This window comes from Myxine glutinosa, chromosome 13 (assembly GCF_964187855.1).
Source record: "Myxine glutinosa chromosome 13, kmMyxGlut1.1, whole genome shotgun sequence".
Taxonomy (NCBI): domain Eukaryota; kingdom Metazoa; phylum Chordata; class Myxini; order Myxiniformes; family Myxinidae; genus Myxine; species Myxine glutinosa.
Genome location: NC_136273.1, coordinates 105,157,197 through 105,176,375, shown reverse-complemented (window position 1 = coordinate 105,176,375; position 19,179 = coordinate 105,157,197). Strand labels below are relative to the sequence as shown.

The 19,179-nt window shown below is 51.5% G+C and overlaps 1 protein-coding gene across 2 annotated transcripts in view; it reads left to right on the top strand.

The window, feature by feature from the left end:
• LOC137416913 (nucleoporin NUP188) overlaps window positions 1–19,179 on the top strand; it is a 182,123-nt gene that overhangs the window by 153,185 nt on the left and 9,759 nt on the right. The window contains exons 29-34 of one of the 2 annotated variants that reach the window (XM_078767875.1): window positions 7,963–8,032; window positions 16,270–16,337; window positions 16,441–16,630; window positions 17,416–17,493; window positions 17,710–17,813; window positions 17,902–18,047. In XM_078767875.1, the coding sequence (XP_078624001.1) occupies window positions 7,963–8,032; window positions 16,270–16,337; window positions 16,441–16,630; window positions 17,416–17,493; window positions 17,710–17,813; window positions 17,902–18,047 (656 nt within the window). The remainder of the gene's footprint in view (window positions 1–7,962; window positions 8,033–16,269; window positions 16,338–16,440; window positions 16,631–17,415; window positions 17,494–17,709; window positions 17,814–17,901; window positions 18,048–19,179) is intronic. The other variant, XM_078767876.1, reaches the window with a different exon arrangement.

The window sequence follows — 19,179 nt, the reverse complement described above, 5'->3', positions numbered from 1 at the left end:
CACCCACTCCTGCAACATACACACATACACACATACACACATACACACACAAATATATTGCTGGTCTCTGGTCAGACCAAAGTTCCAGAATTGATGCGGTGATGCGGCTTTTTTTTTTCTTGTTTTTTTTTGAAAAGCGTGGATTGCACATATAAAGGTGTTGTTGTAGCGGTTACCGCTGGATGCACACAATCGCCTTGCACCGGCCAGAACACGGCCAGACGCGCCTCTCCGGGCATGCCCGGACTCACTGTTCCCGGGCACGCCCGAACCTCCCGGGCACGCCCGGTCTCGTTTTTCCCGGGCATGCCCGCTCTCGCCTTTCCAGGGCTCGCCCAGAGCGTCCGGGCATGCCCGCTATCGCCTTTCCAGGGCTCGCCCAGAGCGTCCGGGCATGCCCACTCTCGCCTTTCCAGTGCTCGTCCAGAGCGCCCGGGCACGCCCAGCCTCGACTTACCAGGCCGCAGCCAAACACGCCCGGGCAGGTCCAGACTCGCCTTTCCAAGGCTCGCCCTTGACACCCGGGCATGCCCGGTATAGCTTTTGCCGGGCAAACTTCCCGACATAAATGTGTATATATATTGCTGCCCGATAAACGGGCTTTTGTCAGAATACCTGAGCTGTTTTGTTTCAATAAAGCAACTCGGACGAATTCCGTCTTTGGTCGCGTCAATTCTTTCGACTCGCGTTGGTGCGCAGCTCCTTCACTGGTGACCTACCGACATGGACACGGCAGTGACTCTTAAACTGCCTACCTTCTGGGAGGCTCACGCGGCTGTTTGGTTCGCCCAGGCGGACTCCCAGTTCGCCCTGCGAGGCATCACCGCGGACGACACCCGCTTCCACCACGTCATGGCAGCGCTCGGTTCCGCCACCGTGGCCCGCGCCCTGAGCCTCCTCGAGCACCCGCCGGCTGCCGACAAGTATGACGCGCTGAAGACGCTCCTCCTCGACGCTTTCACCCTCTCACCGGCGGCACGCGCACGGCGCCTGCTCGACCTGCCCGAGCTCGGCGACACGCGCCTGTCCTAGCGCATGGACTATATGCTCTCGTTGCTCGGTGAGCACTCTCCGGATTTTCTGTTCCGCGAGTTGTTCCTTCGCCAGCTGCCTCACCCGGTACGCCTCGCCCTGGCTGGCATGTCGATCACCGATCCCCGCGCCCTCGCCAGGGAAGCCGATAAGATCTCCTCGGCGGGCCAACACATCGGCGCGGCTACCTGGAGCCTGCCGCCGTCCGAGGCGACGCCCGAGCGCCCTGCGCGGTTGGAGGCCGAACTGCCGGTGAAACTGGCGGCCGCACCGACTGCTTCCGACACGACGGCCGGGGCCTCCACCTGACCAGGCGTGGTGTTATTACCACGCCAGGTTCGGACACAAGGCTCGGACGTGCCGACCCCCGTGCACTTTCGGCAAGTCGGGAAACGGCCGGGCCGGCGTTCATTCCCAGCCATGAGCGCCGGCCACTCGGGCAACTTGCTTTTTATTCGGGACAAAGCGTCCGGGCGGCGTTTCCTTTGTGACACCGGCGCCCAACTGAGCGTCATACCCGCCTCCGAGCAGGACAGGTGGGACGCCGTTTGCAGCCCCTCTTTGGTCGCTGCTAATGGCTCGGCCATACGCACTTTCGGCCCATGCAACGTCACCCTCTGCTTCGGCAGCCAGCGCTTTCAGTGGACCTTTGTGACCGCCTGCGTCCCCATAGCTTTGCTGGGCGCCGACTTCCTCTGCGCGCACGGGCTGCTGGTCGACGTCGAACGTCGTCGCCTTGTCAACGCCGAGACCTTCAGCTCCCTGGCGTGCACGATGAGCAGCTCTGCGCCGACCGAACTGGCGTGCGCCCTCCCGACGGCGAACGAGTTCGCTCGCCTGCTCGCGGAATTCCCGGCCCTCACACGGCCGACGTTTTTGGCCGTCGCAGTGCGGCATGGGATCGAGCACCACATACCCACTACGGGCCCGCCGGTCTACGCCAGGGCCCGCCGCCTCGACCCGGCCAAGCTCGCCGTGGCAAAGGCCGAGTTCGACGCGTTGGAGCACCTCGGCATCGTGCGGCGCTCCAATAGCGCGTGGGCCTCACCACTGCACATCGTGCCAAAGCCGGGGGGCGGATGGCGCCCGTGTGGCGACTACCGCCGCCTCAACGACGCTACCACCCCCGACAGGTACCCGAGCCCGCACATCCAGGACTTTTCCGCCCGTTTGGCGGGACGGGTCATATTTTCCAAAATTGACCTGATACGGGGATACCACCAGGTACCTGTCCGGGCGGCCGACGTCCCGAAGACGGCCGTCATCACGCTGTTCGGCCTGTTCGAATTTTTGAGGATGCCGTTTGGCCTCAAGAACGCTGCCCAGGCGTTCCAGCGCTTAATGGACGGCGTGCTGCGTGACCTGCCATTTATTTTCGTCTATCTGGACGACATCCTCGTCGCCAGCACGTCCCGCGCCGAGCACCTCCTCCACCTCCGAACACTGTTCGGTCGCCTCAGCGAGCACGGCTTAATTGTCAACCCGGCCAAATGCCACTTCGGCACGACGACCATTGACTTTTTGGGCCACCGCATCACCAAGACCGGGGCCGTGCCGCTGCCGACCAAGGTCGAGGCCATCACCACGTTCCCGCGTCCCCGTTCCATCAAGGCCCTACAAGAGTTCCTCGGCATGGTGAATTTTTATCACCGATTCGTGCCCCGCGCTGCTCAGCTCATGCGGCCCCTTTACGAGGCCCTCCGGGGCAAGCCGGCCAAGCATGACATCGTTTGGTCCGCGGCCATGGACGCGGCCTTCGCGAGCGCAAAACGGGCTCTCGCCGACGCAACGCTGCTGGCTCACCCGGTGCTCAACGCGCCCATCGCCCTCACTACGGACGCCTCCAACTACGCGGTGGGCGCCGTCCATGAACAATGGGTGGACGGGGTTTGGCAGCCACTCGCTTTTTTCAGCCGGCAGCTCCGACCGAACGAGTTAAAATACAGCACGTTCGACCGCGAGCTGCTCGGTCTATTCCTGGCCGTTCGCCATTTCCGACACCTCCTGGAGGGCCGCCCGTTCACGGCTTTCGTCGACCACAAGCCGTTGGTCTACGCAATGGCCAAAGTCACGGAGCGGTGGTCGGCCCGCCAGCAGCGCCACCTCTCCGCCGTGTCGGAATTCACCACGGACATCCGCCACGTCGCCGGCAAAGACAACGCTGTGGCCGACTGTTTTTCTCGGGCCAGCGCGAACGCGGTCCACCTCGGCGTGGACTTCGCGCTCATGGCGGCCGACCAGACCACCGACACCTCGGTGCAGGCCCTCTGTGCGGGCGGCAGACACGGGCCTCCGCCTGGCCGACATCCCCTTCGCGGGCACCGTCCTGCTCTGCGACGTCTCCCAGGGCCAGCATCGCCCCATCGTGCCCGTTTCCTGGCAGCGCCGCATCTTCGCCTCCATCCACGGCCTTTCTCACCCGGGCCGGAAATTTCTCAGAAGCTGGTGTCGGCGCGTTTCGTCTGGCACGGCCTTCGACGGAACGTCCGCGACTGGGCCAACGCCTGCACGGCCTGCCAGCGGGCCAAGGTCCACCGCCACACCCAGGCCCCGCTGGCACCTTTCACCGTGCCTGCACGTCGTTTCAACCACGTCCACGTGGACCTGGTGGGTCCCTTGCCCCCATCGCGGGGGTTCACCCACCTGCTCACCATGGTGGACAGGACCACCAGGTGGCTGGAGGCCGTGCCCCTCACCTCCACCACTACCGCCGACGTGGCGCAGGCATTCATCGCCACCTGGGTCGCGCGCTTCGGCGCACCGGCGGACATCTCGACCGACCGCAGCCCACAGTTCACGTCCGAACTTTGGGGCGCGGTCGCCCGCTCGTTGGGGGTCACGCTGCACCGCACCACGGCCTACAACCCCCAAGCCAACGGGTTGTGCGAGCGGTTTCACCGCTCCATGAAGGCCGCACTCATGGCCGGCCTTCAGGACGACGGTTGGACCGACCGGCTGCCGTGGGTCCTTTTGGGCCTCCGCACGGCCCCCAAGGAGGACCTCCGGGCGTCCGCCGCCGAGCTCGTCTACGGCCAGCCGCTCCGCGTCCCGGGCGAGTTCGTGCCCGACGCTACCAGTCCCTGGTCCGCCGCACACCAGCGCTCGGACCTCCAGGAGGCCGCCCGCCGATTTGCCAACGTCCCGCCACGGTGGCCCCCAGTCCTACGTCCCCCCGGCGCTTCGCACAGCGGAGTACGTCTTTGTGCGTCATGACGCGCACCGGGGGCCACTCCGGCCGCCGTACGACGGGCCCTTCCGGGTCCTGCGACGGGGCGACAAGTCCTTTGTCGTCGACGTTGGCGGCCGGTCGGACCGGATCTCTGTGGACCGCCTCAAACCGGCGCACATGGACGTCGACCGACCACCACGGTTGGCCCTTCCTCTGCGGTGAGGCCGCCCCCCGTCCACAGTTCCCCCCGCTCGACCACCCACCACCACGTCGGACCCCTCCCCACGACCCTCCAGGGGTCGCTTCGGCCGGGTCATCCGGACCCCCCTTAAATTGACCCTGCCGGTGCAGGTCGATTCTGGAGGGGCTTGTGTAGCGGTTACCGCTGGATGCACACAATCGCCTTGCACCGGCCAGAACACGGCCAGACGCGCCTCTCCCGGGCATGCCCGGACTCACTGTTCCCGGGCACGCCCGAACCTCCTGGGCACGCCCGATCTCGTCTTTCCTGGGCATGCCCGCTCTCGCCTTTCCAGGGCTCGCCCAGAGCGTCCGGGCATGCCCGCTATCGCCTTTCCAGGGCTCGCCCAGAGCGTCCGGGCATGCCCGCTATCGCCTTTCCAGGGCTCGCCCAGAGCGTCCGGGCATGCCCGCTATCGCCTTTCCAGGGCTCGCCCAGAGCGTCCAGGCATGCCCGCTCTCGCCTTTCCAGTGCTCGTCCAGAGCGCCCGGGCACGCCCAGCCTCGACTTGCCAGGCCGCAGCCAAACACGCCCGGGCAGGTCCAGACTCGCCTTTCCAAGGCTCGCCCTTGACACCCGGGCATGCCCGGTATAGCTTTTGCCGGGGAAACTTCCCGACATAAATGTGTATATATATTGCTGCCCGATAAACGGGCTTTTGTTAGAATACCTGAGCTGTTTTGTTTCAATAAAGCAACTCGGACGAATTCCGTCTTTGGTCGCGTCAATTCTTTCGACTCGCGTTGGAGCGCAGCTCCTTCATTGTTTTTTGTGTCCTCATGACTCGCGGTCATCCTCATCTGCCGTGGCGCCGTCCAGAGAGAAATTAAAGATAGCCAATGGGACAGGTAGGCCTTTTTGTAAATAATGAACACAACCTTGTTATTTTAAAATGTATTTATTCTGAAAATCATTAAGTTCTTCAAGCATATTATAGACCGCCATTTCGTTCTCGAGATCGCCTCGCCGTACCGTCAATCATTCCAATGCGTCGATCGCGTCAACACCGCATGCGCAAGTGGTCTAACAGGCCGATGGTCTCCCACGATCTCTTCTCCCAGTCCACCAGATTATCACACACTTACAATTTAATGACAAACGAGATAGGATTCAGGCCTAACTAACGATACCACCTGCATCCCTCTCGGCCTTCTGGTTGCTTCACACGAACCTGACAAAGAACGTCTTGGTTTCAATAAATGACAATATCCAGACGATTGGATTCATGACGGCACGGCACATAAAACTACTCATATCTTTGGAACGGCTGGTTGGATTTGGACAAACTAAACGTAGTTTTGTTGGGGAGAACCGTGCGCGAACGTCGATACCAACCGATGGCGACCCTCACAGACCCGTATGTCCCGGGATAGCGCGCCGGCCCGTCAACAACAGGCGCGCGCTGTTGTCGGTACCGTTGGAAATTTGAAGAAAAAAAATTTGTTGATGTGCAGGGTCAAAATCGATGCACGCGTTGACAAGAGACCGGAAATATATTTTTCTCGGCCTAAACTGGGCCACTCTGTCACACATCCTCCTTCTTTCTGTCCCACACACTCCAAGCCGAGCAAGAAATGCAGAAAAGGAATTGCCAATATACCCTCTACACCCCACCTCAAATGGCTGATAAGAAACTTGCCAACCCTTCTCCCGGCACTCTGCCTCCAGCTCACTGTACTTTCCTCTCTTCCTCTCGTGCACCTCCTCCATGTTCTCTTCCCAAGGTACAGACAATTCCCCTAAGATGACCTGTCTTGTTGCACCTGACCAGATGACGAGGTCAGGCCGCAACCTTGTCACACAGATCTCCTCTGGGAATACCAATTGTGGCTTTAGGTCTGCCACCACCTGCCAACCACAAGCATCTGGCAGCCTTAGTGCTTTCCACCTCCCCCCTTTCCACCTCTTACCACTTGGCCTTCTTTGACAAACAACACCTCTCCCCCATCGGTCTCCTTCTCCATTTTTCTCTCTCTCGATCTCAGCACCTCTTGTTGCAACATCTGCACTACCACCACCAGCACCTGATCATGCTGCCACTTGTATCTTCTTGCTGCCAATGCTACTGAGCATGCACTCAATGCATGCTGCACCATTCCCAAACCTACACACAAATAACATCTCTCCTCCTGCAACAACCCCCACAATCTCAAGTTTACTGACGATGGAAGCAAATAATATATGTGTATGTATACGTATATCTGTGCAGTGTCTGTGTTGTCACTGAACTATTCCCTCAAACTTTTGTTTCTGTGGTGGTGAGGTGTTTTGAATTCCTTGGTGAGGTGTTTTGAATTACGTTTTGTTGAGGGGTTTTGAATTACGTTGTGGTGAGATGTTTTGAATTGGGTTGTGGTGAGGTGCTTTGAATTACGTTGTGGTGAGATGCTTTGAATTACGTTGTGGTGAGGTGCTTTGAATTACGTTGTGGTGAGGTTTTTGAATTACGTTGTGGTGAGGTGCTTTGAATTAGTGGTGGTGAGGTGTTTTGAAATGCGTTGTGGTGAGGTGTTTTGAATTGCGTTGTGGTGACATGTTTTGAATTACGTTGTGGTGACATGTTTTGAATTACGTTGTGGTGAGGTGCTTTGAATTAGTGGTGGTGAGGTGTTTTGAAATGCGTTGTGGTGAGGTGTTTTGAATTGCGTTGTGGTGACATGTTTTGAATTACGTTGTGGTGACATGTTTTGAATTACGTTGTGGTGAGGTTCAACTTGAATTGCTTATAAAAATGTCATATCACATACGCGACAAATACATTTGTGTTTTCTGATTGGTGTAAATCACGACAAGACAGCAACTCAGGTACAGTCATTATCCTCAGCTAAACCCTTCAGACTGATTGGACCCTTAACCATTCAGAGCTTTTCACCACTTGAACCTTTTTTTTATTACAAATAAATTATAAATAAATAATATCACCGATATTACAAATAAATGTGTGCAAAATAAATGTTTGTATTATGATTGGTGTAAATCATGACAACACAGCCACTCAAGTTCAGTCAGGTCGTTATCCTCATTTTAAACGAGCCTGTGCCTCTGCGGCGACGTGTGGTGAAGCGAGCCACGCTCGTTCCAGATAAATGTAAAAATAACTGTGGGCCCATAATCGAGGTCTGCACCGTCGCTCACTTGGCCGATGACAGTCGGCGCACGAAAAGGCGATACTGCACGGTGACACTGTCGTAGGTAAGAGACAGGTGGATTCGGCAATCTTCTGACCATTGGGCTTCATACATGAACCTCTAATTGTTTGAAGAAGTTGAAGCTCCCAGGAGCACAATCATCGCATGAGCGATGTTGAACTGAATGTTACTGAGGCACAACCACACGTGACAAATCCAAATATTGCTCTTCTCGTGCCTGCAGTTTCTTCGATGCACCTGTTTGCACACTTACAGTGAACAATATCTCTCTGCACACTATATTTTGTATTTGACAAACATGTCGGGCTGATGTGTATTGCGTGTGATGTTTTAACGTGATTTATTTATGCCCGTGTGTACCCGACGTGCAGGAAAGAGTTTTGGGAGGACATTACCTTTACGTTATTCAAGGATTTTCAGCCATTTACCAAGGAGTTGGATGTAAGTTACTCACGCATTCAAAAATAACTTTGAAATGCGAACAGCACAAATTCCATTTGTATGTTGGTGGTGTTATTATGCATGTGCATGCTGGAGGGAGGATAAATTGAGAAAAATACTTTTTTTTTTGACTGCAATACTTTCTGTCGTTACTTGTCCAATCTCAACCAAACTTGACAGGAGGACTAAGAGTCATGTGATGGAGGTTGTAGCACTTCATTTGCCCCCCCCCCCCCCCACCCTCCCGAAGGTTGTCTGTCTTGGGTGAACTCTTGCTATCTGCTGTCGTGGAATAACTGTCGATCCATACCGGTTTACAGTTGGTTGCATCATTTATTGATAATAATACGTACGTATGGAGAGTTGTTTTTTTTTTTTTTGTATACTGAATCGAGGCTCGTGAAAGAGCTAACATTTACTTCTCAAACAAATCAACCAGACAAACAAAATATACAAAAAGAGGGAGCGGAAGACAACATGGGGAGAGAAGGGGAAGCACACAACCACAACATTTGAGGGCAGGGAGAAGTGTGGGAGGGAGAGGGCTTGGGGGGAGGAGGTGTGGGAAGGGGGGTGGTGGGAGAAGTATAAAACACAAGGACACCAAGGACTTCCAGGACAGAAGTTGGTATTTCAAAAAAGTGGAATTGGGGTGAAATTAGTGGGGGTAGAAAAGATCAAGGTTTTGGATGGGGGAAGATAAGAGATGGTGGTGAACAGCTGTTTTAAAGACCTGGAGGGTGGAGTGGGATTGAAGAGAGTGGGGGAGTTTGTTCCAGAGGCAGGAGAAAAGAGGAATGAAGGTGAGCAGAGAGTCTTGATTTTGGCAGTTTAACCACAAGAGGGTTGCAGGCAGATCTTGTGCGACCTGTACGAATATTTGCGGGACAGAGCCCAGAGAGAGCTGGGGGGGGCAAGGCCAGAGAGGAGTCGGTAGAAGACGGAAAGACCACCAACCTGCCTGCGGTGAGTGAGTGAGAGGCCCATGGAGTTAGCTTCATCGCGGGAGATTCCAATGATTCTGAATGCTTTGGTTTCAACAGCGTGAAGACGAGCTAGGTGTGAGGCAGGAGCACCAGCCCACAGGGGAGAGCAGTATTCCATTGAGCTGCGGATGAAAGCCTTGTATGTGGTGAGGAGCTCAGGTGTGCCAAGGAAGGACTTCGCACGACGGAGGATGCCCATTCGGCGACTGGCTTTGGAGGCCAGATTTGAAATGTGTTTTTTCCAGGAAAGATCATGGCAGATAGTGAGACCCAAAAGCTTGAGTGACAGAACTTCTTGGAGAGGATTATTCAGAAAGTGGATGGGAAGGTTTTCCAGTCGGTCTTTTCGGAGATACATCGTAAGAGTGTGAGATTTGTCAGGATTGAAAGACATGTTCCACTTGTTTGCCCAGTCTGTGATTTTATCCAGGTCTGCAGAGAGTGGGGAGGCTGCAGACTGCCGATCTGAGGGATGAGGAATGGAGCGACAGAGAGTAGAGTCATCAGCAAAGAGATAGAGAGGATTTTCAAGAGAGTCAGAGAGATCATTGATGAAGACGAGAAAGAGCACAGGGCCCAGAACACTGCCTTGGGGAACTCCAGCCTGAACAGGAAGAGGAGATGAGAGAAACCCATTCAGGGCCACACGTTGACTTCGACTAGAGAGGAAGTCTGCCAGCCATGCGTGGAGATTTCCATGGATACCAAAAGAGGAGAGTTTGGTGAGCAGAGCGGGGTGCCAGACCGTATCGAAGGCACGTGATATGTCAAGGGAGACAGCTCTAATTTCCTGTTTGGTATTGAGGACCTCCATCCATTGTTGAGAAAGCAGAAACAGCATGTCCAGAGTAGAGTGACCAGGTCTGAAACCAAATTGATGATCAAAGATCAAGCCATTGGAGAAGAGGAAAGATTTCATATCTGAAGCAATGATGGATTCCATGACTTTGCTGATAATTGGGAGAAGGCTGATTGGTCTGTAGTTGCTGGGATCTGTTTTTGCACCTTTTTTGTGCAAAGCGGTGATGTTGGCAGATTTCCAAGCAGATGGCAGATGACCTTGAGCAAAAGAGAGGGTGAAGAGAACAGAGAGAGGGAGTGAGAGGTGAAGAACAGGATTTTAGGACCCGTGGGCTGATGCCGTCAGGTCCAGTTGCAGAATCAGAGTCGAGGGTTGACAGAAACGTTTCCACCTTGTCAGGAGGAAAGGACACAGAGTCCAGGAGCAGCTGGGTACGACTGGGTACGGTTGGTCCAGAGAGGGATGGGTATGGGACACAAGATTTAGAGGCAAACACAGAGTTGAGGAATTCAGCTTTTTCACGTGCGGAGTCAGCCGTGTAGCAGTTTGAGGTGAGGGAGGGGATGGAGGGGGAACAAACACAAGAAACAGATTTGACCAGACGCCACCAGGATTTGGAAGAGGGAGACAGATAAGAGAGTTCGGTCTTGAGAACGGAGAGATATTGTTTCCTGGCTCTCCTGAGGGTGGACACACACTTGTTTCGGGCTTTGTGAAAGGAAATGAGATTTCCTTCCGTTGGATTTGCTTTCCAGGAGACGAAAGCAAGTTGTTTCAGGGCAACAGCCTCACCACAAGATTCCGTGTACCATGGACGGGAGGAAGGGTATGACAACTGAAGACGAGTTGGGATAAATCTGTGCATGAGAGAGAGCAATTTACTTTGGAAGAATTCCTAGGATGAATTGATGTCAGAGGCAGTGGAGATGGGAGACCAGTCCAGATGATTGATGGCTGCTTGAAGACCGTGCCAGTCGGCCTGAGTGAAATGCCAGACTCGTCGACGCTGAGGAGGCTCTCTGAGAATGGTCAGAGAGATGTCCACTTTGACAAGCACATGATCAGATGAGCCGATTGGCGCAGAAGAAGAGCAGCAGACATTTTCAGGGAAGTTAGTCATAACCAAGTCCAGAAGAGAAGATGCTCCGTTGACTGAGATCCGGGTCGGGAAATTGACAGATTGTGTCAGTCACTTGAGTCGCAGAAGTCCTTTGCTGAAGAGCCATGGCTGGTGAGAGCGGTACCCACACCCAGCCAACTGGCATGGTGACAATTTAAATCACCACATATGAGGAAGAGAGAGTTGGGATGGGTAGATAGAAGTTGGTCCATATTATCAGACAGCGAGATGTAGATGGAGTCATCACTGTTTGGTGGACGGTACAACACACATATGAACAAAAGGTGGGAGCGAAGGGGCAGCCGTAGCCAAAGATATTCCTGGGGGTGAGGTGGAGAGAGGGCAGTGCAGGGCGAGTGAGGAAGAGAGTTTTTTTAAATAAAGATAGCAACCCCACCTCCAGGACGAGGCTCAGGTCTATCATACCGGAGGAGGGAGTAACCTGGGAGAGATACCAAGGAATCAGAGACATCATGAAGGAGGAAAGTTTCTGTTAAGCAGATCACGTCTGGTTTGTCAGAAGCAACCTGTATGGAGAGATCAGTCAAGTTTGAGCGAAGGCCCCGGATGTTTGAGGTCCATACTGTTAAAGAAGAGGAAGGGGGAGCATCGGATACAGAATGGGGGGTGGAGGGGGGAGCGGTAGGGTAAGATGTGGAAGAGGAGGAAGAGGTAGGGAGAGCTGTTGAAGGTGTGTCAAAGATTTCAGAACAGCTTGGAGAAAGGGAAGAATGGGGCGGACAAAAGGTTTGATGGTGATTTGGTGAGGCGCAGTGAAGTGTTATTTGAGGAGGGGGAAGAGTGAGGCAGAAGGTTGAGGGAGATGAAGGTGAAAGTTGGAAGGGGGAAGAAGCGGGGCGGACGCTTTGAGGAGGAGGGGTGAGAGGGGTCTAGGAGGGGAGGAGCGAGGGAGAGTCTCGGAGGGGAGGGCTGTGGGGGGAGTTTAGGAGGGAAGGGGGGAGATTTGAAAGGGATGGGTGATGGGGAAGATTTGGAGGAGAGGGGCAAGGGGGAAGATTTGAAAGAGATGTGTGATGGGGATGATTTGGAGGGGAGGGGCAAGGGGGTAGATTTAGAGGGGAGGGGTGATGGGGAAGTTTTGGAGGGGAGGGGTGATGGGGAAGTTTTGGAGGGAAGGGGTGATGGGGAAGATTTGGAGGGGAGGGCCAAGGGGGAAGATTTGAAAGGGATGGGTGATGGGGAAGATTTGGAGGGGAGGGGCAAGGGGGAATATTTGAAAGAGATGGGTGATTGGGAAGATTTGGAGGGGAGGGGCAAGGGGGTAGATTTGGAGGGGAGGGGTGATGGGGAAGTTTTGGAGGGAAGGGGTGATGGGGAAGTTTTGGACGGAAGGGGTGATGGGGAAGTTTTGGAGGGAAGGGGTGATGGGGAAGTTTTGGAGGGAATGGGTGATGGGGAAGATTTGGAGGGGAGGGGTGAGATTGGATTTTGAAAAGTGTACGATTAATGGGAAACAAACATTTATTGCAAAATGAGTTTCTTGAGACCTTCGAGTCCAAAATACGTTTGAGGACGCTGAAGGATGGGTGGAGTGCTGGAGAGTTTAAGGAATGTATGAAAGAGGCACTGTAAGAGATGGAATTTTTTTTTGGAATGAATAAATTTGGTGAGCAAGTCGAAAGCATCCTTTTATAGAAGAAGAAGAAGAAAAAGTTGCTAAAACCACACAGGGTCAGCATTGTCCTCTCTGCTCAGATGCTTTCAATTCAACAGAGATGTAGTAATTTGTGGGGAAATCACACTTCACGCCTTGTCATCCTGACGAAGGTTTTTTTTACAGGTAAACATCAGAATATATTGACCAGTAATTTGGCACGCAAGAGCCCCTGAGGTTATCTCCCACGAGCAGCTCAGCTCCCACATTGCCAAACTCCGAAACACAGAGACTAAAACCCAAGTGCTCAGCATTCGCTTTTGCTGCACTTAGTGTTACCCAAAATGCTTTGCAGGCAATCACACGGTCTTTTGGGCTCTGCATTACCTTATATGGTTAAAAATGATCTTTTTCGACAAGAAACGTTGCAGAATAATCATTTTTCTTCCACACGACCTTGATTATGGGTCTCACGATCTGCCATGCTCTTACCTGGGAAAACCACACTTCCAACCTGGCCTCCAAAGCCAGTCGGCGTCTGGGCATCCTCTGTCATGCGAAGTCCTTCCTTTGGCACCTCTGAGCTCCTCACCACATACAAGGCTTTCATCCGCAGCTTGATGGAATACTGCTTTCCCCTCTGGGCTGGTGCTTCAGCCTTGCACCTAGCTTGGCTTCACAATGTAGATACCCAAGCTTTCAGAATCATTGGAATCTCCAGCGAGTTTGTATGTCCACTGGGGTGGGACATCGACACAGTACGGACACGGCAGTGGGACACAGTTGTTATTGTGAGGCCTTTTAGGTGGGTCGGAGTTCTGGTGTGCTAAGGAAGGACTTTGTATGACAGATGATTCCCAGTCGGCGACTGGCTTTGGAGGCCAACTTTGAAATGTGGTTTGCCCAATAAAGATCATGGCTGATAGTGAGACCCAGGAGTTTGAGAAGTTGAACTTCCTCAAGAGTATTGTTAAGAAAGTAGATTGTGAGGGCGGGTGAAGAGGGGGAGGTCGTGGGAGGGAGAAGATGGCACACTGCCTTGGTAGCACTTCAGCCTCTTCTCAAAGGGAGAGGAGGAGATGAAAGGATTTCGTTGAGAGCCACACTTTGGCTGTGCGAGTGGAGGAGATCAGTTATCTCTGTGTGGAATTGGCCCTGGATTCCATTGGTAGAGAGTTTGGAGAACAAGGTGAGATCCAGAGAGACCGCCTTGATCTTACGTCTGACATTGAGGGCCTCCATCTATTGATTGGTGAGTCGAAGCAGCATGTCCAAGGTGGAGTGACCTGGTCTGAATCCAAACTGATGATCAGAGATCAAGCCATTGGAGAAGAGGAAGGATTTGATATCTGAAGCAATGATGGATTCCATGGCTTTGCTGATGATTTGCAGCAGGCTGATTGGTCTGTAGTTGCAAGGATCTGTTTTTTGCACCTTTTTACCTCCACCACCAAAGGTGGATGGAGGTTACGTTTTCACCCCTGTCTGTCTGCTTGTTTGTCTGTGATCAGGATATCTCAAAAAGTTGTGGACTGGTTCAGACGAAATTTGCTGGAGAGCTTTGGTATCTGACAAGGACAAAATGATTAGATTTTGGTGAAGATCCGCAACTGCATCCGGATCTGCGAATTTTTAAATGATTCCTCAACATTGAGATATCAGGCAAAAAAATGATACATAGCACAATATCTCAAAGTTGTGGACAGATTCGGTCGAAACTTGGTATGCAGGTTGGGGGTGTGGAAGTGTAAGTCCAAAATTCCACAACAGGGCTATGACAAGGAACAATTGTTTCAATTTTGGTGAAGATCCGGATCCGGATAAGAATTATTTTTTTTTAAGCGATTCTTTGATCACCATTGAGTGATAGTGCCAAGAAGGATACATAGCACGATATCTCAAAAAGTTGTGGATGAGTTATTGCAAAACTTGGTGGATGACTCGGGTTGGTGACAAGAATATGCCGATTCGATTTTGATTCAGGTCCGAATCCAGATCCGACCTGTTAGTGGGATACAAAACGTAAAGTGTTCAGCTTGGTGGAGGTATGCCCCCTTCCGCGTGCCGTGCTAGTTATGTCGTGCAGTGATGTTGGTGGATTTCCAAACAGATGGAAGATTATTTAGTGCAATTGAAAGGGTGGGGACAGGATGTGCAAGACCAGCAGAGCAGCTTTTTCGGACATATGAGCTGATGCCGAGGGTTGACAGAACTTCCCCACCTTCTCAGGTGCAAAATAGAGAGTCCACGTGCAGTTGGCTACGACAGGGAAGGGTGGTACCAAGAGTGAGGGGTTTGTGAAACAGGATTTGGAAGCAAACACAGAATTGAGGCATTCGGCCTACTTACGAGAGGAGTCGGCTATTGTCATTTGAAGAGAGGGGTGTGTTGGAGCAGGAGCACACCCCAGAGACAAAGCTAACAAGATGCCACCAGGCTTATTGATTTAGTTTTTAGCCGCGTCGCAGACGCTGCTAATAGAGTGCCCTCTGCTGTTGTTGTTGTTGTTCTACTTCTTCTTCTTCTTCTTGTTCTTGTTCTTGCAGAGAAGACAAAACCTCAAAGCTCCACCCATTCTGGGAACCATAGCTCCACCCATTGTGGGAGGCTTCATATAAACAAATATCCACCATTTTATTAACTCGCATAGCTTTGAGGCCTGTTTTGTAGGCCCGTGGTGTCTTCCTCTCTCACAGTTTTATTTCAAATCAAATTCGATATATCATTTCATTTTTCACAGTCGCTCACATAGTTTTAGACTCGGTTGAAAAAAAACGGGAAGAAAATCCGATGAAAGTTGCCCTTTATAGAACGAAATGAATTCTCAAAGGCCTGTAACTTCAAGTCCATTGAGATTTTTTTTTTTAAATCGCGGCATGCTCAGTCATACACCGCCCGAAATAACAGACGGGAAAATGCCGAGATATATATATTTTGTTTAAATCACGGCATGGTCAGTCATACACCGCCTGAAATAACAGACGGGAAAATGCCGAGATATATTAAAAATTCGTCCATTTGATGACAATCGTCACGATGAAATATTTAATTTATACGTCGTCACAATAATGTGGAGAGAGGAGCATAGCTTCGTTCACGTGTCGCTACACACGAGAAATTGCCGAGATATATTTTTTTACAATCACGGCATGGTCAGTCATACACCGCCTGAAATAACAGATGGGAAAATGCCGAGATATATTAAAAATTCGTCGCCACACACGGGAAATTGCCGAGATATATTTTCACTTTGCACAAAAATAACATCAAGTAATCGAATCAATAGGAATGTCCTGTGCCTATAACATCGACGTTATAGGCACAGCTGCATCTAGGCATTGTGTAACATCGACGCGGCTTTTGTTTTAATTAAAACTTTTTGTACTTGTTTATGTTGTTTTTTGGCTCTCCTGGGAGTGGATACACACTCGTTATGGATTTTTTTTAATGCATTGAGATTGGAAGAACCATGAGTGGGAAGAAGGGTACAATAATTGAAGAAGAGATGGGATGAATCTGTGCATGAGAGAGAGCGCAGGATTCTATGGAAGAATTCCCAGGCTGAGTTAGCATCAGGGTCGTAGATATAGCAGACTGGTCCTGATGTGAGATGGCTGCTTGCAGTCCCTACCAACCCGGGATGTATTAAAATGAAAGCTAGCAAGCTTTAAAATATTTTTAACACCTCTTTCCAAACATTCCCACTTTCCACAGATGAATATCCTGCAAGCCTGTGCTTTCATTCTCAAAATAGTTTCCCTCGAAATCTACTACATGCAAAGGTGAGTCAAAAAGGATCACTGCAGAGAATCCTGTGTTTGCCTCAAAACATGCAGTATGTCTCGTGAATTGATGTTTGCTTCCGGATTGTACGATCACCCTCAGGCCTTGCACGGAGCTGCGGACAGTTCTGAATAGATTGTTTGCGCAGCACAGATACGAGCACTGGTCTATGTACATGCGTGATATGGCAAAGGGTGTCGCAAGTCTAGAATGTGCTGGGGAGATTGTGCCCGAGGAGGTGGCACTCTTTACTGCCGCCTGGAGAACATTCCTCATGCTTGCTACCACTCATGTAAAAGAATGCAACCACTCATACAACACTGTAAAATTTGCATGGGCAGACAAAATTTCCACTTTGTACTCACTTATACGTGTGCAATTCTATCTTCATTTAAGAAGCTCTTGCTCTCCTTGTCATCAATGATTCTCTATTATTTTCATAAATAGTGTGATGTAACTATTCAGGGGTTTTACTCCTCCTTTGTTATGTTGTAGCAATGACATCTCCACCCTTCAGCCATCTAACTTGCTCCCTTTCTCCTTATGTGCTCTGCACCCATCTTGTGTCCCCTTTCTCCTTATGTGCTCTGCACCCATCTTGTGTCCCCTTTCTCCTTATGTGCTCTGCACCAATCTTGTGTCCCCTTTCTCCTTATGTGCTCTGCACCAATCTTGTGTCCCCTTTCTCCTTATGTGCTCTGCACCAATCTTGTGTCCCCTTTCTCCTTATGTGCTCTGCACCAATCTTGTGTCCCCTTTCCCCTTATGTGCTCTGCACCAATCTTGTGTCCCCTTTCTCCTTATGTGCTCTGCACCAATCTTGTGTTCCCTTTCTCCTTATGTGCTCTGCGCCCATCTTGCGTCCCCTTTCCCCCTTTCCTCCTCTCTTCATCCTTGTTTCTTACCGGCATCCATCACTTTGTGGAATACCCTTTCCTCCTCTTCTCGTCGCACTCTCGGCTCTACACCCACTCATCCTTAATTAAGCTGTACCACATCCTTTGGCAGCTATGTCTTTTGCTTGGTTGCACCTCCAATAGCTTGACATCTTTTTGTTTGCTGATCTGACTTGAACAGGGTGAAGCTCTTTGCCTTTCTCAACCAAAACAGAGGAGAGCCATGCTCGCTGATATCCTGGAAGCACTGCAGGCTTTGGTGAGGAGATCGCAGAAGATTGAGGGAAATCGATAATTAAAGGGCGCTATCCCAAGAGCAATTTTTTTTTTTATATCATATAAATTGGGTATGACAGAGTTGTTGTTTTTGTGTTTAACATTTTATATTGCCAAAAACTGTGGTCTCCGAATTTGGGGGTTTAATGTGGATCTGTCTTGTGATGTTTGATGATGCTTTTGGATGTGTCTAATGCAGCAAAGCACTTTGTCTCAGGCTTCCGATGGCACAGGACTGAGCAGCCTGAAGTTACTGCCCATCCTTACCACTTCCTTCCTCGTTCTCCTGCACAGCTGGGGAGAGTAAGACCACTCATTTCATCTTTAATGATCACTTGTCTTCACACCTAGATGCCTGACTCGTGCTCACTTTCCCTGGACTCTCCTACAGGTTTATCCCTCCATCTGATGAAATCCTTCCGACACTGCTCACCATTCTCGAGGGTTTGAGTGATCGAGAGATCTCTTGGCTAGACCGGACTCATGCCCGCCTCATCGCAGCTACTACCCTCGTGCTGACCTCCGCACCTTTGCCCGGTAAATGTCTGTGGGAGGGGTTTCACCCAGGTTACGAGATGAGGAAGGAAAGGGACAGAGACATCAACTTTGATTCAGGAAAGAGCTTCACCGTCACCAATCATTGGTAGTTTTGGCCTGGTTTGCACGATGATCTTGATCAACTTTAGGAGCCACAATAATTTGAGGTTTCGTGAACCTGAAACGACGTGGAGATTCACAACATGGAATGGTAGCAAATCCCATGTACAACCTGTCAAACACTGGTACACGTGAGAGAGTAAGGGTCCAGGATGTGATTGTGTTACAACTTTTGCAAGGTGCCTGAAAACCAAGGATTGATAGATGATGTCATTAAAATCACTGGTCCCATGAGTTTTTATGCCTCCGCTGACGAAATCGCCGGAGGCATTATGTTTTCAGGTTGTCTGTTGTCCATCCGTGATGGATTTTCATTACCGCGATAACTTGAGAATGGCTGAAGGGATTTTTTTTTTTTTTTTGTATACAGCATCGAGGCTCGTGAAAGAGCTCACATTTATCACACAAAAAAAATAAAATCAAACAGACACACAAAACATATAATAAGGGTAGAGGTAGACAACATGGGGAGAGAAGGGAAAGCACAAAAACACAACATTTGAGAGCAGGGACATCGGGAGATCTGTGGGAGGGCTTGGGGGGAGGAGGCGTGGGAAGGGGGGGGAGGGGTGGGAGAAGTATAAAACACAAGGACACTGCAAGGACTTCCAGGAAGGAAGTTGGTAATTTAAAAAAAGTGAATCTGGGGTGAAATTAGCGGGGGTAGAAAAGATCAAGGTTTTGGATGGGGGAAGATAAGAGATGGTGGTGAACAGCTGTTTTAAAGACCTGGAGGGAGGAGTGGGATTGAAGGGAGTGGGGGAGTTTGTTCCAGAGGCGGGAGAAAAGAGGAATGGAGGAGTGAAGGTGAGCAGAGAGTCTTGATTTTGACAGTTTAACCATAAGAGGGTTGCAGGCAGATCTTGTGCGACCTATCGGAATATTTGGGGGACAGAGCCCAGAGAGAGCTGGGGGAGCAAGGCCGGAGAGGAGTTTGTGGAAGACAGGAAGCCCAACAACCTGCCTGCGGTGAGTAAGTGAAAGGCCCTCGGTGTTGGCTTCATCGCGGGAG